Source organism: Zootoca vivipara, chromosome 10 (genome assembly GCF_963506605.1).
Source record: "Zootoca vivipara chromosome 10, rZooViv1.1, whole genome shotgun sequence".
Taxonomy (NCBI): Eukaryota; Metazoa; Chordata; class Lepidosauria; order Squamata; family Lacertidae; genus Zootoca; species Zootoca vivipara.
In genome coordinates this window covers 7,741,969-7,767,746 of record NC_083285.1, presented here as the reverse complement: position 1 = coordinate 7,767,746, position 25,778 = coordinate 7,741,969, and the positions used below count along the sequence as shown (strand labels likewise).

Sequence of the window (25,778 nt, the reverse complement as noted above, 5' to 3'; positions counted from 1 at the left end):
GTGTTGCAAGATGCCCTGCGTAAGAAGATGGGTCCCTTCTCTACGTTGGCTATTAATGAATTAGGATAATCTCCTTCTTTCTGTTGATGGTCTCACCGAAGGATGGAATTGCAGGGCTGCCACTTCAGTAATTTATAACATCCCTGAAATGTATTTATAACATCCCTGAAATGTTAGTGTTCCATATTTCCACCATATAAAAGAGCCGGTGGTAGTGTAAAACCGCCAAGAAGGTGGCTTCTGCATGGGCTGTGGAGAGAAGTGAGGGGCAGATGGGGCTCATCCACCTGGGAAAGGAGCCCATCTAGGAGAAGGAAAACTCTGGTCCTAAACCTCTGCTGCCTTGTAGGATATCTTTGGGAGAAGAAAAGGCTAAGGAATAATTCCTACACAAATCAGGAGTGGAGTCCCTAAGACGGCTGGTTGGTGCCTTGCCCTCCTCCTTCCAGCAACTCCTGCAGCCAAGCTGGTGTCAAAAATATTTCTTTTGGACCCCGTCAGCAAGGCCGAGAGGAGGGGGGATCTTGTAGACTGGGCACTCCAGGACCTCCACACACACTGCCCAAGCTTGCGCTTGTGCTCCGAAGTAGTGTAAAATACATAAAGCAGTGTGATTTATAACCATAAAGCATGCATCTTAATACAACTAAAAGCTAGAAGCAACACAAATATTTAGAACGATCACTTCTCACAGTAGCAAATGAGAAGAACTAACAACTATTGCAAAGCCATGGTATTAAGGACAGGCTATAATAATAAATTACTGGAACAAGCCAAAATCTCCCTAATTATAACTGCCATAATAGGTTTCTTCCTCATGTTTGGGAATTCTCAGTATACAGAGAATGATCCTTTGGTTGTTGCTTACTGTAAATCTCAATATGACACCAAACTCACCCACAAACCAAGTTTCAGGTTCCAAAATTTGCTGAAGTGTAAAAACAATGAAAGCCAATAGTGTTCCCCTTTCTCACAATTATAACAGGAAACATTAAAGAAATGCACACACATCCTGGCCATTTCAAATTCCAATCTTTTGGCACATTTATAAGCAGCCTGCCTCCTTTATTTTTGAGCTTTCTTTTTAGGGGGCACGGGGATGCCCCAGAGATGCACCACTTTGCAGTGTGAAGAGGAAGGAGGAAGCTGGCCATTGAGAAAAATATAATGCCTCAATACTCTTCCGTTTGATCTTCAAAGGTGGTAATGCTTAATTTAGAGTTCACTCATCTGTGAGCTTCATAATACTAAGCTATTTTAAAAGCACACTCTGTTATTTGTTTCCAGGGCTTTAAGGGACTAACGCTAAGGAGGACTCAAAAAGCTCGTAGGGGAGTGTTTTCTGGAGACATGGTGGAACCTGTTGGCAACCAGTATGTTGTGGCTCGGCCATTGTACTCAGACCTGGCATTTGATGAAGAGCATCAGAAAGTGCCCAGATACCATAAAAACTTTGTGGACCATCTCAGAGCATGCTTTAGGTAAGAGACGTTCTTTTGTAAACATGGATTTTTTTAAAAAATGGTGCCACGGGGTAATTCTTCAGGATTTTCTATCCTCTTGGTAAGGTTTTCAGCTGGTTTCCGAAAAGGTTTTCAACCATTTGTTCCCCACTGGGTCCTGCATATCGCATTCTGGCATGTTAAAGGAGAAAACAAGAAAGAACCACCAGCTTGAAGGACTCGTCTTAATTCTCTGAGTAGTTCAATGCACATAACCAAACTGCTACTCAAATCAATCCTGTACACATCTTTGCGACCCATCCAAACAAGGAGGCAAGACCAATCCTGAATAGTGTGGGAGGCAATATAGTATTGTCCCTATGTGTCAGGGCTGGTCACCTGAGATGAAAGACAAGAGATTTCCACTACATTTCCTTGTTCAGAATCTGGCTGGGCTGGCGGCTGAATCTTTCGCTGAGTACACATTGTCAGTTACTCTGGCTGCACACTGCTGGTGCAGGTACATGCAATGTTGCTCAGAGCTAACCTGTAGTTTCTTAATTAATGCTGTTGTGCTGCTTGATGCTTTTTCTCTCAAACCAGCATCGGTCTGAAAGGAAATCTCAAGCCACATTCATTTCACAGCTAAGCGGAGGTGTGTACGTTTGATTTGATTTAGGCGTTGCCCATAGATGGCAACGCACAAGGAGCCAACAGAAAACCAAGATCAGAAAATCAAGATCACCTGAGCTATCGGCCCCTTCTGCGCTGTCAGAAGTTTCTGTCCTTCCTGAGCATTCCTTATCGTAAACCACTCTGGAAATATTTGAACCGGAGAACAATACAGAAAGGCTTTAAGAGATCAACAAACAAGCAGGTCCCGGACCTAAGGCACTACAAATGCACTGGTATCGTGTTAAGAATGTGTTGCCGGATAATACCACAATAAAACACCAGTCTGTGGGGCCATAAGAATGCAATTCTAACCATTGTAAGTAAGTCCTCCTGAATTCAATTAGGCTTACTCCCTCCCAGGTAAGTGGGTTTGGGTTTGCAGACCCTCCAAGTGTCCCTGTTTTCCAGGGACAGTCCTGGATTTACAGAAGCCATCCCGGTTTCTGATTTGATCCTGAAATGTCCCGCTTTTCCTTAGGACTTTTGTATTTTCGTCAGAGAAATGTTTGAGGGTAGGAAGTTATGTGACCCTGAAGCTAAGGGGATAAGTAACTATACAACCTTTTGAAGACATCTGAAGGCAGCCCTGTATAGTTAATGTTTAATGTTTTATCATATTTTTAAATATGTTGGAAGCCACCCAGAGTGGCTGGGGCAACCCAGTCAGATGGGCAGGACATAAATACCGGTAATAAAAATGGTTGTTGTTGTTGTTGTTGTTGAATTAGACATTCCTATTTTCATCAGAGAAATGTTGGAGGGTATGATTTACTGTCTTTAAAACAAAGTTTGGATATTTGCAGGTTCTTTGCCTCTGCTTAGACTTTCCTGATGGAAAAAGATATCGTTGTCTTAGTAGCAAACATTTTTTTTCTGTTATATACATTCTCATCCAGCTGGGGACATGAATAGTTTAACTTTTGCATGATTCAATCATTCTCTTTTCAGCTGCACTCCACAAAAAGCAAAGAAAGTAGCTCTTAATTTGTTTCCTGTCATCTCCTGGCTACCTGCCTACCGCTTCAAGGACTGGATTCTCAGCGACATTGTTTCGGGAATTAGCACGGGGCTCGTAGCTGTTCTACAAGGTAAATATTTTCAATTCTTTCATAAATGGCACATCATTTCTTTTCATATTAGAGGTTCCTCTATATCATTGGTTGGGAATCCATGGCTCTCCAGATATTCAGCCTGACTACATCTCCCATCACCCCTGACCATTGACCATGCTAGTGAGGGATTATGGGAGTTGGAGTCCAACAAGTTCTGGAAGGTAGACAACTGCTCACCTCTCCCCTACATGCAATCATATTCTCCAAGGTGATGCACTTTTTCTTCTCTCTAATTTTAGGTCTGGCATTTGCTTTGCTGGTAAATATTCCTCCAGGCTACGGACTCTATGCAGCCTTTTTCCCAGTGATTATATACTTTTTCTTTGGCTCTTCCAGACATATATCAGTTGGTAAGTTGAACTGCATTCCAATGGACCTTGGTACGGTGCCGCCTTCTCCAATATTTTAATGTACCTTAGCTAGACTTCTTCCAGTAGAACATACTGTTGCTACGCATCACTCCTAAGAACGGCTGCTCCAGTACATTGTGTGATAATGGAGCCAACCGTAGTACTGGCACAACACCATAAAACAAGATGCTATATATTTAGGAGCAGGGTGATTTCAGTGGGTATCACAGAAAAAAACATGGAGCAGGTAAAGAATAGGACTGTAATTCAGAGTTATGTGCATGGATCCGATAATGTTCCATCTACTTTCATGATGGGAAATATTCCATGTCTACAAAGCATTTCCTACCACTTAAGGGGAGGACTCCTTTTCTCACGGAGCATGTGCACCAGAAAGGCACTCTCATGTACCTTTGATCACTCATTCAGAGGTGATTTGACTAAACACAGAGGCCTACATAAGTCGGTCCCATTGATGTGATCTGTCCGCTACATGTATGTGTAAACACACACACACACGAGAGAGAGAGAGAGAGAGAGAGAGAGAGAGAGAGGCATTTGTTTTCAGCCACAAGTAAAATGCAGTGGATTTTTATCAACAACCTTGTTATGGAATCATAGAAGTGGAGGGGGGCCTTGTGAGTCATCTAGTCCAACCTCCCGCTTAATGAAAGAAATCTTGAAGTAGAGAATCCTGCTGGAAGACCTCCAGTGGAGGAGAGCCCACCATTCCTCTAGGTAAGTGTTTCCGAAACTTGGGCTGCCATCTGTTTTTGGACCACAATCCCCATCATCTCTGACCACTGGTCCTGCTAGCTAGGGATGATAGGAGTTGTAGTCCAAAAGCAGTTGGAGACCCAGGTTTGGGAAACACTGCTCTAGGTCATGGGTGGGGAACCTTTGCCCTCCAGATGTTGCTGGACTACAACTCCCATCATCCGTGACTATTGGCCACGTTGGCTGGCCTTGATGGGAGTTTGAGTCAACAGCACCTTGGTGACCCAACAGCTCCCCATTTCTGTTTGAGGTAATCGGTTTCAATGTTGAACCATCGAGAGGTTACCCAAAAACAAAATTCAGGATGAAGAACATAGTGTGATCTGAATGGCTGAAGAACTCCTTAACGAACGGAGGGGAATTCTAATCTTATTTACTCTGTACTCACACACTTAAGAGGGCATGGCGCAAGTTTCTCTTATTGATAGGATATTTTAAGCTGAACCTCTTACAATGCTAACAATGTCCACACAGGTCCTTTTCCTGTCCTGAGCTTGATGGTAGGAGGTGCCGTTATAAGAATAGTCCCAGACCCAGTGGGTAACAGCACACTAGCAAACAGTACGTTGATGGATGAGATCAATCAGAAGAGGGTCGTGGTGGCTGCATCAGTGACTGTGCTTGCGGGCATCTTTCAGGTAAGCATTTCCAAGCAATATATGTAACTCTTGTCCTCATCGGTTTATCCATCTCTGGTGCCACAAAATCACTCCACAGTGTCTTGCGAGAAGAAAGTAAGCACACTGTCGAAAAGGGCCTGCGATGCCCAGTCAACTGAGATGCTCCCTTTGCATTTTACACGAGTCAGTTCGTGGGCTGTTGTTCCAATGGATGGAAAGCCTTATATGGTTACGGACCATAATACTTTAAGGACCACCTCTCCCCATATGAACCAGCCTGAACTCTGAGGTCTTCATCAGAAGCTCTTCTTCATATGCCTCACCCAAGGGAGGTGTGGAAGGCGACTGTATGAGAACAGGTCTTTTCAGTGGTGGCCTTTCCATTTGCGGAATGATATTCCCAAGTAGACTCGCCTGGCACCATCCTTGTCAGTCTTTAGGCACCAGGCTAAGATTTCTTTTGTTCACCTGGGTCTTTGGTTAATTAGGTTGCCTCCAAAGGTAGTGCTTATCTTTTAGCAGACAGGGGGACAGGACTTGTTCTTATTAATATTTTACTGGGTGAGCATTTTATGTATTTTGTATTGCTTTGACACTTTTTCTGGTTGTAAGTTACCAGCATGAGGTGGACAACAGATCAGGGAAGGAGCATTTCAGTGTGACTGTGGAGCCACCACAGAACACTTAAGCCCACATGAGGGAGTGTGATGATGTAAGAAAATGTACATAAAGAGCACTTTTTAAAAAGCCCAGTATCATCTTCTTCTTCTTCTTCTTCTTCTTCTTCTTCTTCTTCTTCTTCTTCTTCTTCTTCTTCTTCTTCTTCTTCTTCTTCTTCTTCTTCTTCACTCATAGCTGAGTAAGATTGTCTTCCATAAACACAAATTTAACAATGGGTCCGTAAGTGACTGTGGAGGCCAGTTCTGGATCCACACGTCCTTCCACAGTGGGGACATTGGTTTCCAGGCGGGAGTTGATCACGGTGTGGATTTGCCAAGCGTGCCTCCCTCTTAGCACGTTTCTCCCTTGCGTCCTGAGACTGAGTTTCTTCAAAGCCCATGACACCTTTGGTAAAGGCTGTTCTCCAACTGGAGCGCTCGCAGTAATATCAGGAGACTAGCGAGATTGCTGTTTCTTTTCTGTTCTGCTCCCATCAAAGCAGCATTTGTTTCTTTATGTCTCTTCCAGCTGCTGTTGGGTGTGCTGAGAGTCGGCTTCATTGTTATTTATTTATCCCAATCGTTAATAAGCGGATTCACTACAGCTGCAGCCATCCATGTTGTCGTGTCCCAACTGAAATTCATCTTTCAGCTGACAGTTCCTGGATATAATGTACCTTTGGGAATTATATGGGTGAGTGTTTCCGACCCGCACCCGATTATTCCTCGGGAGCGCCACCACTTTCTCTAGCTAGGTATTTGAGAAGTAACCACAAGAAATGCTTTTAAATACCCTGGTGACTTTTGCAGTTAAAAAACTTGTCTCCAGCCCTTGCAAGCTCCTTTTTGCTCAGCCCAACGTTTGCAATATGAATATTATATACGGTTTCCTCCAAGCAGCTCAGTGCAGTGTCCATTCTTTGTTCCTCCTCCCCCCGCCTTTAAGTGATTGACTCTGAGGCATCCAGTATCATTACTACCCCTGAGTAGTGCTTCAAACGAGACATACAATTGCCAAAGTAAATTACCACAACCCTTTCCTCCATCATGGTTGTTGTTGTTGTTTTGTGTGTGCAACAGACGCTGAAAGGTATATTCGAGCAGATTACAAAAACGAACATTGCAGACCTTGTCACTGCGCTGATCATCTTGGTCATCGTGTTTGTGGTGAAAGAATTGAATGAACGTTACAAAACCAAGCTCCCAGCACCTATCCCCATTGAACTCATTGTGGTAATTGTTTTTCTCTCTGTGTTTTTGTTGTTTTTTAAAATGGCTGTTATCATACAGAAAGGAGGGGGAGCCAAGAGTTATTTGTTTGTTTGTTTACATGGCTGCTTCTACATACTGATGCAAACTGTTATACTTCTGTTCAGCTTGAGGAAAATAATACTGTTATAGTAAAAGAAAGAAAGAGAAAGAAAGAAAGAGATCCACCTAAAATCCTCTTCAGTTGGTGTTTTCTTGGTGTATCAGGTTGTCTTTTATGAGGAAATACAGCTCATTCAAAAATGCATCACACTATAGTTAACAAGATGGGACACGGGTGGCGCTGTGGTCTAAACCACTGAGCCTAGGGCTTGCCGATTGGAAGGTCAGCGGTTCGAATCCCCGTGATGGGGTGAGCTCCCGTTGCTCGGTCCCAGCTCCTGCCCACCTAGCAGTACAAGTGCAAGTAGATAAATAGGTACCACTCCAGCAGGAAGGTAAACAGCGTTTCCGTGTGCTGCTTTGGTTTGCCAGAAGCGGCTTTGTCATGCTGACCACATGACCTGGAAGCTATACGCCGACTCCCTCGGCCAATAACACGAGATAAGTGCCGCAACCCCAGAGTCGGTCACAACTGGACCCAATGGTCAGGGGTCCCTTTACCTTTATACTTAATAAGATAGGGCACAGCAGAAGCCCTGTGCAAGGACTTCTGTTTGTGCAACAAAGCTTATCCCACTGTCCCCTCCAAACACCCCGAAATTGCCTCAGGGGGCTTGGGATGAACAAAGCAGATGGAACGTTTGTCATGGTGCGACACTGAATTCCGCCCTGTGTTACAATATTTTTGACAAGGTCACTGCAAAAATGATGCCAAACTGTTATTATTGTGATGGACTACAGTAAGGTGTCACACCCCCCCCCCAAAAAAAATTCAATATACTTCAATATAGCCTGGGCTTGTTTGGCCATTTTAATGAACTCTTTATTTCTGGAGCCTCGGGTGTAATCAGCTAATATAAATGTAAGTAGCTAAGATAAATATGACAATATGGAGGCAAGTATTATGGCAAAGTTTTAGCAAATGGAAGATATGTCTATTCACTAGCTGAGAAAGAAGAGAAGAGTTTGGATTTGATATCCCGCTTGATCACTACCCAAAGGAGTCTCAAAGCGGCTAACATTCTCCTTTCCCTTCCTCCCCCACAACAAACACTCTGTGGGGTGAGTGGGGATGAAAGACTTTAAAGAAGTGTGACTAGCCCAAGGTCACCCAGCAGCTGCATGTGGAGGAGCAGGGACGCGAACCCGGTTCCCCAGATTACGAGTCTACCGCTCTTAACCACTACACCACACAAGAAACACCTTGCTGAAATCTTATGCCGGCTACTTTGCTTCTTTTCAGACTGTCATCGCAACTGGGCTATCCTATGGTTGTGATTTCAAAGGGAAATTCCAGGTAGACACTGTTGGAAAGCTTGAAAGGGGGTAAGTACACCCTATTCTTGAATGGGAATGGTAGTGCCACAAATTTAAGATAAAAAGCTTTTCATTCAAAGCAAAGTTGTAGGGAACATATTTACCACACCTTGACCCAAATATAGAAGGACAGTTAAAATGCTTTGTAAATGGGTCCTGAGCTATGAGCTATAAGCCGGTCATCCATAAATTTGATGGGAGGTATTAATATTTCCAGTCACCTTCGGAACAAAAAAATTCACCATCTCTGATGGTATTCTTCAGAAGGAGGTCTCTGGAGGCTTTATAGTCTTGGGGTTTATTTTCAAAGAAACAGACTGAGGTTATCTGGAGGCACAACTTAAGCAGTTTAGTAGACAGCCAAAGCCTACTTGCTCCCACACAGGATCTCCAGAGGGTGACAACCAGCCCCCCCCCAATGCATTACAGTGGTACCTTGGTTCTCAAACTTAATCCGTTCTGGAAGTCCATTCCAAAACCAAAGCGTTCCAAAACCAAGGCACGCTTTCCCATAGAAAATAATGCAAAACGGATTAATCCGTTCCAGACTTTTAAAAACAACCCCTAAAACAGCAATTTAACATGAATTCTACTATCTAACGAGACCATTGATCCATAAAATGAAAGCGATAAACAATGTTCTGCAGTCACACAATCAATCAATCAATCAATAGCTGAACTGGGTTCCATACAGTCACAAAAACAAAACAAAAAAGCCGTAAAAACAAAAAATGCAAAAGAAATAGCAAAAACAGACAGACCTCTGCGTAACACTCGAAATGGAAGTGTGGCACTCAAAACGGAGCATGTTCAGCTTCCGAAAAAAGTTCACAAGCTGGAACACTTACTTCTGGGTTTGCAGTGTTTGGGTTCCAAGTTGTTTGAGCACCAAGGCATTTGAGAACTAAGGTACCACTGTATACTGTTATCTCACAGGGCCTGATGCTCTGCTTTCCTCTTCTCTGTTGCTCCTTGGGTCCATCTTGTTTTCTGACCCAAACTACTGTTTCTATTGTTTCTTTTCACAGGGAGACTGAAGTGTATCCTCCTTAGCTGGGGGTGGAAGGAAAGAGACAAAGGGAAGTGTCATTTCAGGACCTTCCAGTTATTTCTTAGCCATTCATAAAAGGCAATAACGAAAGCCAGCCTTGAGGAGGAGGAGGAGAGGGGAGAGCCATTATTATCAAAGCGTAGAACGTATCTGCTGCTGTTGCTCCCAATCCTGCTGGGGGTGGTTCATGGTGGGGGTGGCTGTGGAAACTCAGGCTCATTGACCTGCGTTAAGAGACAGCAAAAATGGAGTCCATTCATCCTGTCCTGTCCATATTAAAGTCAGTCACACCTGCAAACACTGCACATGGTGCTGTGTGTGACACACACACACACACACAAAGGAGGCAGCAAATCACATCTTTTTTAACATGCTACAAAGGTTATTTATGCCCTGCATTTTCAACACCCCCCCTCTGACCTTTGCTTTCAGGTTTCAGGCTCCTTTTTCACCAGATATAAGTATCTTTGAAAGCTGTGTGGGTGACGGTTTCGCTATTGCGATTGTTGGCTTTGCTGTGGCCTTTTCAGTGGCGAAGGTATATTCCATAAAGCATGATTACCCCATTGATGCTAACCAGGTAAGTGATCACTACAGATGCTAGTTCTAAATTTAGAGAACCGAGCGATGTTTAGGACATTGTGAGGAATGTGAATATTTTTGAAGAAAATATATAATTTGCCAGAGAAAGAACTTGGCTTACGGAATGCCTTGTCTGGTCATAAAGTATAAATATCCTTTTGGTATTTTTGAAGGAATTAATCGCCTTTGGAATAGGCAATGTCTTTGGCGGTGCGTTCAAAGGATTTGCCGCAAGCACTTCGCTGTCCAGGTCGGGGGTCCAGGAAAGCACAGGAGGCAAAACACAGGTATTGGACAAGCCGAGATCTTGCACTAACTGAATTCGAGAAAGCAGTACCGTGTTTCCCCTTTTTTAAGACGTAGTCATAAAGTAAGCCAGGGCAGCAATTTTAAACATTTGTAAAATGTAAGACATACCCCGAAAATAAGACGTACCTCCGTGCCTGCCAGCTCAGGGCCTGGAACTGGCGGCTGCTGCAGCAGCAAGCGTGCGGAGCACCCAAGCCAGCGGCTGGTCCACTGCCGAGCCTGTCCGAGGAGCCTTACACCCCGCCGCCCGGAACCGGCTGCTACTGCAGCGCCGAGCACGCAACATCGCCGAGCACTTGGAGTGCGCGGCAGTGCCGAGCGGAGCCCCTGAAACAGCGGCCAGGCCTCTGCTGAGCCCGGCCGAGGAGCCTTCCACCCCACTGCCCGGAACCGGCGGCTGCTGCAGCGCCAAGCACGCGGCATCGCCAAGCGTTCGGAGCACGCGGCAGCACTGAGCGGAGCCCCCAAACCAGCGGCCGGGCCTCTGCTGAGCCCGGCCGAGGAGCCTTCCACCCCGCCGCCTGGAACCGGCGGCTGCTGCAGCGCCGAGCGCGCGGCAGCGCCGAGCGGAGCCCCTGAGCCTGTGGCCAGGCCTCTGCCGAGCCTGGCCGAGGAGCCTTCCACCCCGCCGCCCGGAACTGGCGGCTGCTGCAGTGCCGAGCGCGCGGCAGCGCCAAGCGGAGCCCCTGAGCCCCGAGGAGCCTTCCACCCCGCCGCCCGGAACCGGCGGCTGCGGCAGCGCTGAGTACTCGGAGCGCGCGGCAGCGCCAAGCGGAGCCCTAGAACCAGCGGCTGGGCCTCTGCCGAGCCCGGCCGAGGAGCCTTCCTCCCTGCCGCCCAGAACCGCCGCTGCTGCATCGCCGAGCGCGCGGCATCGCCGAGCGTGCGGCATCGCCGAGCGCGCAGCAGCGCCAGGCGAAGCGCCAGGCGGAGTGGCCCGCCACCCTGAACCAGCTGCTGGAGCGCACCGAGTGCTCAGCAGCTCGGAGCACCCTTGCCCCTTTCTTCTTCTTCTTCTTCACTCTCTTTTTTTCCCCATACGCCCATCCTGTCAACAGCATATCCTCTGCTTTACCGGTAGGTGATAGAAATAAATGAGAGAAAAGCTACATCAGCAGAAAATAGACAGATTTCTGTCTGATCTTTATTTCCTAGGAAAGTCTTCCCACTGCAAAAGTAGACTGCATGCAGCATTAACTCAGATCTCATGCACATTCAAAGAACTTGCTTTCCCTCAAAGAATTCTGGGCATTATACAGTAGTTTACTCCTCATAAATTTACAGTTCCCAGCCAACCCTTAACAAACTACATTTTTGCATACATTGTATTGTTCTAATACATACAACAGCCTTGTCAGGTAGGACAGAGCCCAGCAGCGCCGTGTGCAGCGCCCAGCAGCGCCCTGAGCCAGCGGCCTGGCCTGGCCAAGGAGACCGTAAGGTAATAAAAACCATAATAAAAAAATAAGACATCCCACCAAAAATAAGCCGCCCTGTGTTTTTTTGAGGAAAAAAAGTTATAAGACGGTGTCTTAAAAAAGGGGAAACACGGTATTCTAGGATGCAGACTGACAATGGGCTTTTCTCATGCAGATTGCTGGACTCCTCTCAGCTGTCATTGTCTTGATTGTCATCTTGGCCATAGGTCATCTTTTGGAACCATTGCAGAAGGTACTGACTTCTATGTGCATAACAGCCGTTCAACAAAGCATGCCATTCTTTTCAATGGGACAGAACAAAAACCATAGCATCACCAGTGGAACCTAATGCCATGCTTGCCAGATATTCCCCAGATCTACATAAAGTAATTTTCTGTGCAAGGAATTACCTGGCAGCAGGAAAGCAAGGCTCTGAAATGGTCCACATTTTTTCACTTTCTCAGCTAGAGAATAAAAACAATGCCCCACTTCCCAATAACAATGATAATAGTAAAGTAACTGGCAATTTGCCATATCTTATGCCCCAAATCTGCCACCTGGGGCAGCACCAACTTTGCTCTGCCTAACAGTATAGGTGTTTCTGTTGGGGTCTATATGGTTTACTTGACATCTACACCATACATTTAAATCAAATTTATATCACTTTACTAGTCATGGCTCCCACCCACCCCCAATCTTAGGAACTGTAGTTTACTCCTTGCAGAGCTACAAATCCCAGCACCCCAAACAAACTGAAGTTCCCACAATTCTTTGGGGGAATGACCTTTAAATCTCTGGTGTGGATGGAACACCTAGTCTCATCAAAGGATTTTAGAGAGAATCAAGGCTCTCCTATAGAATAATTACCAGTAAGTGTGTAAGAACGCCTCTCATCTCCAATTAAAAAAAAAGTATTGTTGGGTTATTCTGACCTTGCTTAATATTTTAGCATGTTCCTCATCATGGATTGAGGAAAACAGTGCAGGCAAGTTGAAAAAAAGTACAGTGGTGCCTCGCTTAACGAATGCCCTGCTTAACGAAATTTCCGCTTAACGAAAGGATTTTTCGAGCGGAGCTTGCCTCACTAGATGAATGCGCTTTACGAAAAATTCGTCTAGCGAATCGCGCTTTCCCATAGGAATGCATTGAAATTCAATTAATGCGTTCCTATGGGCAAAAAAAGTCGAAAAAAATTCAGTGCATTCCTATGGGATTTGCTAGACGAATTTTTCGCTATAAGAAAAGACCCGTGGAACGAATTAATTTCGTCTAGCGAGGCACCACTGTATATTTGGTGCCACTATTTCCCCCCCTCATGGTGAATATTTCATGTTGTAGTATATGCATTACACACAGTGAAGTTTGACATCATAGTGGTGGAAGCAAGCAGGCAAGGAGGAAACAAGGGAGAGAAGCAGCAACACCCTGGGAGGCACAGCATTTTAGTACACACAGTACTATTCCCCGCCCGCCCCCATCTGACCTTAAACATGGGTCTCAGCTATACAGTTGCAAATATAACGTTTTAAGTGTGTTTTAAGTGCATTATACAAAAGTGACACTAGGTGGCGATGGTGAGCTTATTGCAAATTCCAAATATTTTTCAAAAAGATTTTTTTAAAAAAGCAATTTCACAACACTTTTTATATGTGTCTAGATTCCACCATGTAGTGTGTTTTGTTTTCTCATTGACAGTCAGTCCTCGCAGCTTTGGCTCTGGGCAATTTAAAGGGAATGCTGATGCAGTTCAAGGAGATCAAGATTTTGTGGGGCAAGGACAAATACGACTGCGTAAGTATCCATAGAACAGAAACCTCACTGTGAAAGACTCTTGAAATCCCTGCTTTAAAACTGATTATGAAAGATGGCTATTCAGAAAACTGTTGCCTTTTGAGTTTCACCAGACAGAACAAGGAATTCGGACATGGGGGGGCTTAAATGTTGTGAGGATCCTATGCCCTTTTAAAATGTGGGTTTTTGGGGTGAGGTTTTTGGGTTGTTATTTTGTTTTGTTATTTTATTTTATTTTATTTTGACTGTGTATTTTGTGGTTTTATATTTTGATTTTATTCTGTGATCTGCCATTGAGACCTCTGGGTATAGGGCGGTGTAGTAGTAGTAGTAGTACGTAGTAGTAGTAATTTGCACTCATTGGCTCCCTTGTAGCAAGCTTTGTTTTATATTTGTTAGGAAAAATGCTTCACAAATCCATAGCACTCACTTAATGCAATTGCACTTATTCAATGGAATTGGAATGCATTCATGATATGTATTCCACGATCAGAGCAATAGTTTTCAAAAGGACTATCTGTAAGGCCAAACTCAGCGTGCATACAAAACCTGCGCTATCACAGAGGCAGCTCAACAATCCATACACTCCAAAACCCAAGAGAAGCGTTTCGGCCACATCAACACCAAACATCGGAAGTTTATTCATTGCAGATCTAAAGCACAAGGCTTCCTCCAAGGAATCGTGGGAGCTGCAGCTTCTGTCATGCGGTGAGGGGTAAACAACAGTTCCCAGAATACCTTTGGGGAAAACCATGTGTTTTAAATGTGCTTGAAAAGTGAGGTGTGAATGTAACCTGGATAAGTAATTGACCACTGGTAATGCACGGTTGTTTAAAAATGGGGAGCGGATTCTCCTACAATGGGATAACCAACGCTGAACATCGCAGCACAGCTACATCTAGTTTGGAGAAGTTCCTTTATACTTTAATTTCCTGTTTGGGCGGGTTGTGGGAAGTGTATAGGCAGGAGTAGAAGTCAGCAAATTATGAGATTATTTCTTTAGAGGAGAATGTTGCACTAATGTCCTTTTTTGTAATGCAATGTATTCTTGTTTTTAGTGATTTTTCCCTGCACCTGTTTGCTAGTAACCTGGAGTTTCCCCTGCCCAACCCCCAATATTCATAGAAATGTTGCTTTGATTACAGGATGCCGATCATTGTTTTATTAATTTATAGTGAGTCAATCTCCCTTCTTTTTTGTTTTATGAGTTTAAGGATGTTTTTGGCCCCTGTTTGTTTATAACGTGCTGTGAGTCATATATTGTCCTAGTTTGATTATTTCTGAGAAGGTTTGCTGTCTTTAAACTTATAGTCACAAACTACTACATCTAATACCCAAACCTTATATGGTGCCTTGAGTGCCTCTCTGCAAATAAGTAAGCTTTAGAAATAAGTACTTTCCAAAAACAATTCCTACCAACTTTATTGTGGCTTCAAACCCAAACTCAGTCTTGTGTCATTCGTGGTAAGGGATTGGAAATGGAGTATCTTGATGTTGGTTCTTGTGTTGATTGAATGTGTCCATGATACCTGGTTGTTCAATATCTATCTATCTTCTCAGCTTATCTGGATCGTGAGCTTCCTTGCTGGCATCTTACTGGGTCTGGATCTTGGGTTGGCAGCTGGAGTAGGATTCGAACTCCTCACTGTTATATTCCGTGCACAATTGTGAGTCCATCTTCCCAACTTGTCAGATTCGTATAATAATTGTTAATTTAAAAATAATAATTAAAAATGCAATCCATTTTTTAAAATCGCTTTTTTTAAAAAAAGATTAACAGCCAGAAGACAGAGGCGTAGCGTGGGGGGTGCTGTGGGTGCCGTGGTCCCAGGTGCAATTTTGAGAGGGGGCGCCAACATGCGCCCCCACAGCAGGCTCCTTCATTGGAGCCTGGCTCTGCGGCAGAAGGAACTGCCCCTTAGCTGCGGCGCTTGTGCCTAACACAGCTCCGCCCTGCGGACAGCAGGAGAAGACTGGGCAACAGCTTCCCTGCCCCTCTCCTACCCTGAACAGTGGCCCACCGGGGGGGGGGGCTCCATGCCACACACCCCTCAGTGGGGCTCCTCCTACACCTGCCCAGAAGGTAATGTGTTATCAGCAGCATATAAACCACAAAAGAATAAACAATTATGTGTCTATGATGGCAATCAGCTAGCTTTAATACTATGTGGTCACATTCACGGCTTTTCTCCGGGGTGCATTGCCCGGGGAAATTGCTCAGGCTTGTTGAGCTTTTTTTAGCGGGAATTCTTGACAAAAAGCGCCACCTATCAGCTATCCCCTCGCTGGCAGATTCAGCCAATCGCCCGAACAAATACCATAGCGACACCCCATCAATACCAGCCCGTCCGCAGCCACAAACTACACGTCCAATAGCTGCTGACAATCTCCGGCTAGCGGCAGCAATCAATCCCACGTCTGCCCCCTCACACACTACCCATGTATAAAACGACCCCCGATTTTGAGCTTTAATTTACAGTAAAAAAAATCCTCGTCTAATACACGGAAAAGTACGGTATGTGCCACATATTCCTTATGCCAGTGATTTGCTCCATGAGAAAACATAAGGAGACTTCAGGTTCTATTATTCTCTTTATGATGATGGTGATGATTAATTAAATTTATATACCGCCTTATACCCAGAGAGTGGTTCACAAAACAAGATCTACATAAAACACCACAATATATATAATCAAAGTAAAAACAACAACACAATAACACCCCCCCCCACCTACCCACACACTGAGAGTGGTTTAAGTGTCCCTCTTCCCCGGGAACTCTGAGAAATGTAGCTCTGTGAGGCAAATAGGGGGTTTCTTAACAACGCTCAGCACCCTTAAACTACAGCTCCCAGGATTTCTTGGGGGGAAGCCAAGACTGTTAAAGATGGGGCGGTATTGAAAATGAATAATGCAGATTGGGCCTAAACTAGGATCTACTATCCACATTAAAAATCAGCCAAATCAATTCTTCACAGCATAGGAGCTGACTCCTAGGGGCTGAGGGGTCCTCAGCACCCCAATAAAATATTGGAGGCGTCTGAGCCCACCCCCCAAGTTGATGGGAAGTGCCATTCCAATGGTGTGTGCGTACCACATCATGTGATCGATTATGTGGGGCGGGGGTTAGCTGCCCCCCTTATTTTATTCAAGTTGGCATCCCTGCTTCCCAGCAAACTTTTTCATAGAGTAAAATGCTGCAGGGTGTATTGAGTGTCTACCAAACTCCCATAATGCTGCAATCCTATGTACAGTGGACGCTCAGGTTGCGAACATGATCCGTACGGGAGGCACGTTCGCAACCTGCAGGGTTCGCAACCCGTGTCTGCGCACGTGTGGGTCACGATTCGGCTCTTCTGCGCATGCACGCCAAAACCCGGAAGTAACCCGTTCCGGTACTTCCGGGTTCAGCGCGGAGCGCAACCCGAAAAGACGCAACCTGAAGCGGCTGTAGCCCAAAGTATGACTGTACATTTACTTGAGAATATAAGTCCCATAGGACAAACATAAACACGTATCTGTTTTATACCAGTATGTCCTAGTTGAAACCCCACCCCAGAAAAAAATTGATGATGTTATGGAGAACTTACTGCTAGAAAGAGAACTACATCCCCTTATGAACTGCAGCTTTCAGGGCTTCTTAGGGCAAGGAAATTGCTTTGCTAAGTTGGTTTAAACTTAACAATACCATTCTATACATGGGGAACCTATGGCCCTACAGTTGTTGGACTACAACTCCCATCAAAGGCGTGCATCTTCATTAAAATGAAGTCTGATGGATACCCCTTACAGTGTGTTAGTCAACTCATTTGATTTTTTCTATTTGTTTTTTCAGTCCAAAATGCACAGTTTTGGCAAATGTTGGAAGAAGTGACATCTACAGAAACAGGAAGGATTATAGAGATGTAAGAACCTGATTCTTGGTTGCAGTAGTTAGTGTCTGGCTGTGCTGTTGATTATGAAACAATGTGCTAAACTAACATGCGTATTTTTGACCTAGATATATGAGCCAGAGGGAGTGAAAATTTTCAGGTGCCCATCCCCAATCTTCTTTGCTAATATTGAATTCTTCAAGGACAAATTGACTGCAGCGGTAAGCACATTGTTATAGATTTGGGGAGGAGACCCCCTGAAACCCTAGAAATTAATAAATGGTAGGATTTTTATTACAGTGGTATCTTGGTTCTCGAATGGCTTGGCTCCCAAATGCCGCAAACCCGGAAGTAAGTGTTCTGGTTTTCGAACGTTTTTCAGAAGCCGAATGTCCAATGCGGCTTCCGCTTGAGTGCAGGAAGTTCCTGCAACCAATCGGAAGTCGCGCCTTAGTTTTTGAATGGTTTTGGGAGTTGAACGGACTCCCAGAAAGGATTAATTTCGAGAACCAAGGTACCACGGTATTTGGGATGTGAAGGGAGAAATACAAGCTGCAGAGGAATTCCTGGAATAGCCTATGCAAAATGACCTGGGCCATGCTAGGGCCATTAAGAAACAAGACAGGGCCATTGAGGATCATTGGCAATGCAAGAGAACTCTTTTCCCCTTGCTCTGAGGTGTGAACAGAGACTGGGAATTTGGAAGGTTGCCAGGGTAACTGGGTGAATAAGTCATATTTCTTAAATCTACAATAATCTCCTTGTATTTCAATTCTCCAAAATGATCACCAGCCCTGGGTGAGTGCCCTTAACCCCTAGGAATCTTGGAGAGAGTGGGGGGAGGCACCCAACAATATTACTGGTGATAATTCCTTAACAGAAATTATTTTTCATGTAATATTGGATATTAGACAGTGAACCAAGGGCTAGATCTACAGAGCTATTAAAAAACGCTCTGAAAACGCTCTGCAAAAAAACGGTTGGAAAGCTAACAACTGAAAATAGCATTGAGTTGCGATTTCAGCTCTATGGCGCCGTCTGGTGTCACAGTGTTATAACGCATTCATAACGCTGTGTTTCGACTAATGTAGTTGAGTGCAAGGTGCATATAACACTCAGAACTTACAAGGGCGGTGAATTTAACAAGCTAAACCAAATCAAATCAAATGTTTCAGGTTGGGTTTAAGCCACTGAGGGTGCTACGCAAGCGCAACAAAGCTCTGAGGAAAATCAGGAGGATGCTGAAGAAAGGAGAGCTTCAAGTCACACCTGTAAGTATCCTGCATTCATTAAATTGTGCAGACCTCTCACTTAATTTACAAGGGTCTCATCCCAGTTTTTTTAAAGTTTTTTTTTATCCCAGTTAACAAACCTTGCAGGAGTCTGAAGATCATTTTTTGAAAGTCACTGGGGCTACTGAGGGCTCACAAATATTACATATACTCAAAATAAGTAAGGCATTACCCTACTTACGTAGTTGTAAGACACATGCCAGGATACAGTGCTGTTGCCCAGGTTCAGCCATGCCATTTTACCACAGGAGACGGAAAGCGACAGTTTTTGGAGTTTTCCTGAGATCATAAAAAGCTGGCAGTTGAAGAAATGGCCTGTATAAACCTGTACAAACTGACATATTTTTGAATTAAAGCTAAAATTTATTTAAAAAAGAAAACCCTAAGATCTCTTGGATTGAAGTGTGCAACATTTTTTCCTGTCCAGGGTCACGTTCCTTCATGAATAGTCTATTTGGGGTTGCTCTAGGTTAACTAATCTGGAACGTAGACGAATCACCTACTATTCTGAAAAGGCCTACAAGTTTGTTCTCTGCTGGTGGGAAAATATACTTTTACTAAGTCATATGACCAGGAAAAAATGGTTTACACACACACCGCCAACTGTTCTGAAGCTATGTAGGAAGTTGGAGGAGGGACATTTTAAAAATTCAGGGAAAACAAGGAAGACATGAATAGGAAAGAAGGAACTCTTATGTGACTGAAGAATAGGCCAGCTTTAGGAGGCACTGGGAGCGGCATAAAATGAAGTTTGGGGCTGCATGTTGACCCCCTGAGCCACTGATCCTATTTAGCGCCTAGAAATCACAAAAAAACAGTGCCTGAAGGAGCCCTATGCTTTCTCTTTCTCACTTACATTCTTCTAAGATTTACAAACCATTACTATCTTAAAGAATTTCTCTCTCATTCCTGTTTCCCCCCTGCCCAGCAACTTATAGGTAAACAGGTTACCTTTAACAGCAGAACCAGCAGTCCAGTGTGCTAAGTTATCTTTTCGTTAATAATTGGGATTCTTATAATTTTCTTCCTTTGATACAGAAAGGCTTGATTTGCACTGTTAATGGCATAAGCGACTCCGACGAAGAGCTGGACAACAACAGCATTGAAGAACTGGACCAGCCCACAGATACCAGAGACTTGCCAGTTCAGATAGACTGGAACTCAGACCTTCCTCCCAACATCATAGTTCCGAAAATCGACACACACAGCGTCATCCTAGATTTTTCGGCAGTGTCGTTTCTTGACGTTTCTGCTTTGAGAGTCCTTGGAGAGGTAATTGTCCTCCATATATCTTCCAGCCAACAAGTGTAAAGCTAATTATTCATTCATTTTATTACATTTGTGCCTCACATTTACTCTAAGAACCCCAAAGCGCAGCGTACATTGGTTTTTTCCTGTACCCCTTTTTGTAACGCACACTACAAACCTGTGAGATAAGTTAGACTGATAAATGGTGAACAACTGAATTTAGTCCAGGTAACAATTTCAACCTGAGCCTCCCAAATCCTAGTCTGACATTATACCACACTGGAACAAAATACATGTTCATTCTGCATAGCTCATTCAATGGGCAAAACCCTGTAACCCTAAAGAGCTACAGAACAGGCATGTTTTAGAAATCCATCAATTGTTCACATTCTTTAGGACATGTCAGATCTCACCACACGGCAAGAGGGGGTGAGAAACCAGGCAAAGTTACCAGCATATGAAAGTGACGGACAAAAGCTGACTTTACTGTGTCAAACACAAATGTGAAAATCCAACCTAAAATTACTACAGTCGTACCTTGGAAATCAAACGGAATCCGTTCCGGAAGTCCATTCGACTTCCAAAATGTTCGAAAACCAAAGCACAGCTTCTTATTGGCTGCAGGGAGTTCCTGCAGCCAATCGGAAGCCCCATCAGACGTTCGGCTTCCAAAAGAACATTCGAAAACCAGAACACTCACTTCTGGGTTTCGATAGTTTGGGAGCTGATTTGTTTGGTAGCCAAGGTGTTTGAGATCCAAGGTACGACTGTATACTGTAGCAATAAGACACAGCATGGATATATTACTTCGGTGTGTTCAAAGCACATTGTGCATGTTATTTCATTAATCCTGTATGGAAAGCCAGAATTACTATCCAAATATTGCACAGAGGAGCGAGAGAATGGGGAGGAACTCTGAAGTTTGGAGGTGGTGACTTGCTTACAGTCACCTAGGAAGCTTGTGACAGAAGCAAGCTTTTAACAGTTCATCCTGCCGTCAACTTATCTGTAATTTTCTCATTTAACAGACTTTGAAAGAATTTGTCCGGATTGATGTGGATGTGTATATTGTGGGAGCACATGGTAAGTTGACCCTGTTCTATTTTTGATTATTTAAAGAACAGCATACTCAAAGTTTGTGTCTTATCTTAAGTCTGTCCCTAAAATGCTAAAAGTACTTACTTGCACATGATTCCCAGAAATTTCAGTGGCGCTTTTTCTTCAGTTGTATGAGTGGCAAACACAGTGTAGCCTGGCACCCCAATCTTAAATATAGTTACCCAGAAATAGATCTCAGCTACTTACAGTATGCAGTTAGAACAATTTCCTCAGAGACTATCTGAGGATGAGGCTATTTGTGGTGCGGGTGGCGCTCTAGTCTAAACCACTGAGCCTAGGGCTTGCCAATCGGAAGGTCAGCGGGTCAAATCCCTGCGACGGGGTGAGCTCCCGTTGCTCAGTCCCAGCTCCTGCCCACCTAGCAGTTCGAAAGCATGTCAAAGTGCAAATAGATAAATAGGTACCGCTACAGCGGGAAGGTAAACAGCGTTTCCGTGTGCTGCTCTGGTTCGCCAGAAGCGGCTTAGTCATGCTGGCCAAATGACCCGGAAAAATTTGTCTGCGGACAAACGTTGGCTCCCTCGGCCAATAAAGTGAGATGAGCGCCGCAACCCCAGTCATTCGCGACTGGACTTAACTGTCAGGGGTCCTTTACCTTTACCTTTTTTATCTATATTTTAAGCTTTAGGGTCACATGGAGTACTCTTGCTTTGTACCAAATGGCATCAATGTTAAACCAAGGTCCTGTGGAGTTTGGGGTGATGTTGCCTGACGTAGAAAGAAAGACTACAGCTAACAATAAGAATTTAAACTGAATCTTCTAGTCGCTCATAGCAATAAGCCTGACCTTTTGCAATGATGAGAGATACCAGTTAATCTGCTCTGGCCTGTTAGTGTAAAGAGATTTCCTTGTTGTGGAGGTTTCTATAGCTTCTTAGGCAGAACAAGATGGGGGCATCCCTGCCTATCATTTCTCCAGCTGCCAGTTCCAAAATCTACTGCCAGCTTGACTCCTGACAACTGGTGTCGTGCTGGGTTTGCCTCTCTGTTTGTTTCAAAGTGAAACTTTTCTGAAAGTGAAGAGTTGGGAACTGGAAGCCCGCGACCAAGCTCCTCAATCTGAAATAAAATAAGTTAAATAAATTCGAATGTTGTGCTTGAGATTTTTTACTAACCTTTTTTCCTGGCTTGGAAACCTGTTTTCTTTCCCCCTCCAGATGGCGTTCTGGATAAACTGGAAAGATGTGGATTTTTTGATGAGGAAATTAAGCCGTCCATGTTTTTCCTCACCATCCATGATGCAGTTTTATATATATTGCTAAAAAAGGACCTTGAGCTCAGCGCACCAAAGTACAAACCCAATATGGTAAGAAAAATGCTGCAGTAACTGCTCTTATTAGAAACCACAGCTGTACATTTGCTTATAGGTAGGTTTCTAAGACCATCCCTCCATCCATAGTAACTTGGTCTGGAGACAGATTTCGCTGAAATAAAAGTAATTCCTGTTGTGAGTAGAATCTCAAACTGAATTACTGAGGTCAGTGTGGCAAAATTACGAGCAAACTGATACTTTAAATGTTGTGTTGGCTAGGGCTGGTAGGGTGAAAGCAGAGAGTCCAACAGTAGGTGGCGCTGTTGTTGTTGTTTAGTCGTTTAGTCGTGTCCGACTCTTCGTGACCCCATGGACCAGAGCACGCCAGGCACTCCTGTCTTGCACTGCCTCCCGCAGTTTGGTCAAACTCATGTTCGTAGCTTCAAGAACACTGTCCAACCATCTCGTCCTCTGTTGTCCCCTTCTCCTAGTGCCCTCAATCTTTCCCAACATCAGGGTCTTTTCCAGGGAGTCTTCTCTTCTCATGAGGTGGCCAAAGTATTGGAGCCTCAGCTTCAGGATCTGTCCTTCCAGTGAGCACTCAGGGCTGATTTCCTTAAGAATGGATAGGTTTGATCTTCTTGCAGTCCATGGGACTCTCAAGAGTCTCCTCCAGCACCATAATTCAAAAGCATCAATTCTTCGGCGATCAGCCTTCTTTATGGTCCAGCTCTCACTTCCATACATCACTACTGGGAAAACCATAGCTTTAACTATACAGACCTTTGTAGGCAAGGTGATGTCTCTGCAAGGTGGCGCTGTAGGCAGAGCCAATTCATTCTACATATTACCCCCATGTTCCTCCCTGCTGAGTTTTACAAGGGGCAACATAGAGACGTACGAGTTTGAACCTGTGCTATCTCCTGGACCGGATATAAAGAAGGCAGGCAGGAAGGGACTGCCAGAGTGCAAAGTTGGTGGGCAGTGGCAGACTTGGGCTTTAAAAAGTTCAATGCCCCCTCCCCTCTCACCTGCCATTGTTTGTCATTGTTGGGGTGCCCCCTGTGGCACCCTCTTGGCTTGGCAGGTGAACCAGTTGCGCTTCTGCAGTGGGGCAGCACCCCCCCTTGCCCTAATGCACCAGCACCCACCACTAAGGCTGGGCGATATCTGGTTTTCAACATTGCGATATATATCACCAGCAAAACGTTGCGATATGCCAATATATCACAACGTCTGAAATAAGAATGGAGCTACGCAGAGGCATTGACTGGCTTCCTGGTTTTCCCCACATTGTGATTTTTGCATAGCACACAAACGTCATGATTAGCGATATATTGCCAGGTCAAAAATCAAGAAACTGATATCATGATATGGACTTCAAACCGGTTTCTGATGATATATTGATATATCACTCAACCCCACCAGCTACTTAAAGGAAAGAAGAGAAACCAATTTTTGTCCCTAACTCTTAACACGTCTATTCCGTCACAGGAAAAAGAAGGCAAGGATCATTATATAATCAATACAAATGGACTACGCAGTCGGGAGCTCATGGTAAGGGACACTTTCCTACCCAATTTTTACACTGCACAACCTCGATAGTTTTGTCAAAACCAGGAATCATTAAGGGGAACTAAACATGATGTATATTAGATTTATATGATGATTTAAATTAAGTTCTCAGATGGATTATTTATCCAGTATATGGGTTAATTTAAATGAAACAAATGTTATTAATGGGTTATTTTAAATTTGGCACTCCCAAATTGAAAAACTGTTTTGCTGTGATTAATGTATGATGAATTGTTTCTGTTTCTGTTTTGTTTTTGATATGGGCCAATGGCCGCAATAAAATAAACTACCCAATTTTTAAAATCATCAGTAAAGATAGGAGCATTGGGTGTGTGTGTGTGTGTGCTATTGCCCTTAAACAGATCTGCTAAAAGAAACAAGTGTGGTCCCTTTTACAGAAAGGTAGAATTGAGGCCCCAATAGGCATGGTCAGTTTAAGTATGCAATCTGCCTTCCATTTCACTGGCTCCATCAATATTGCTGTACTTTACAGCAGCAACAAATTAAGAAGTGGCTGCGTATCTATTCAACAGAAGACACAACTGCATAGTGACGGTCAACTCCTAACATACCTTGACATTTGGGGAGACTGCTGGGGGCATGCCATTTTTACTTTATTTTTGATATTAATATTTATTCGTCTTTTCCTCCCAAAAGCCAAACTCAAAAGCAACTTACAAAAGCTGAGCCATTTTGAATTTGCTTCTTTCCACCCCACAGGCACCATCAGAAACAAAATTCTAATTGTCACACCCACTGACGAGCAGGAAACCGAATGATGGGAGTATAAAACCGCTGGAAAACCATCTAGGCATTGTCACTGTTGGGGAACCAGTTCAATCTTGGGGGAAACCGCTTTATACCATGGGTGTGTATCTATATGCCAATATTAATTCTGATTTGACTCTTCCCATGCTTGGGCTAATTGTAACCAGAACTGTACCACTGAGATACAAGAGAGACATACCGGCTGGCAAAGGACACACAGGTACAAAAAGTCTGATGGCTAAGGGGCACAGAAAGTTGAGAGGGGGGAACTTAGTTAGTCAGGTGGCTGGAAGAGGAAGACAGAAAAACACGGGGTAGAAAGAACCACCTCATTGTCTGCAAGTGCTATTTTTCTAGAAAAATGAGGTGCCGGAAATCACCATGAACACCTTCCTTGTTCTCTTATCATGGCAACAGCGCCCATCTGAGATATGCTGGAACTGAGTTCTGGCGAGTTCTGGCTGAAAAACTAGGTGACTTCCTAGTTCACACTGGTAATATATTTTTCAGTGGCCCAGTGGACAGAAGAGAAAGTTACACATATAAATCAATGGAGAAAAATTTAAAAATCAACGTAGCTAGGATTGAGCAGCGGTACATTCAACCCAACCCACCCCACAACAAAACCCCACCCCATGCAGGGGAAAGAGATGGGAGGGGAAAAAAATACTTGAAACAGGGAAACAGGGCATGGATTGGGGGGGGGGGTTACAATAACCAAGGCTGTGTGTTTGTGTGAATGGAGTAATGTAGCTGGAACCCTGAACAGAAGCACTCCTCATTACAACATTTTGTATATGTATACTATAAAAAAAATATGCCGCCCTTGCAAATGTATAAAATGAAAAAGTGGAAGTTTGATATTATAAAATACTTAATTGTCAATCTACCATCTCAAAAGTTCAATATCAATTCAGCATCAGCTCATAGAACATGTATATTTGTAAATAATTCAAAGATAAATTGTACAGTCACAAGTGTAAAATTGTTTTATATGACAGTTCAAAATATTTTCCATTTTATACTGTCTTACGTTTTATCTTGTATTATGACCTGCATAAAGTTGTTTTTTTTAAGGCTTTCAGAACTCTTAATTTTATATCGACTGCTTTTTCAGCTATGTTTAAAATAGTGTGTATTTTTACAGTATCGTAGATTAAACAGCATTTTACAGAGAAT

The 25,778-nt window shown here is 43.9% G+C and overlaps 1 protein-coding gene across 1 annotated transcript; it reads left to right on the top strand.

The window, feature by feature from the left end:
• Positions 1-1,043: 1,043 nt before the first annotated feature.
• On the top strand, positions 1,044-25,680 carry SLC26A3 (solute carrier family 26 member 3). The gene is made up of 21 exons (XM_060279389.1): positions 1,044-1,200; positions 1,288-1,481; positions 3,066-3,205; positions 3,469-3,579; positions 4,831-4,994; positions 6,165-6,329; positions 6,716-6,868; positions 8,250-8,332; positions 9,807-9,954; positions 10,130-10,243; positions 11,859-11,936; positions 13,379-13,474; positions 15,035-15,141; positions 17,309-17,378; positions 17,474-17,566; positions 18,521-18,616; positions 19,676-19,909; positions 20,914-20,968; positions 22,162-22,310; positions 23,751-23,813; positions 24,552-25,680. Exons 2-21 carry the CDS (start codon positions 1,351-1,353, stop codon positions 24,573-24,575), a joined length of 2,274 nt encoding a protein of 757 aa, XP_060135372.1. The 5' UTR covers positions 1,044-1,200; positions 1,288-1,350; the 3' UTR covers positions 24,576-25,680.
• The last annotated feature ends 98 nt before the right edge of the window (positions 25,681-25,778 follow it).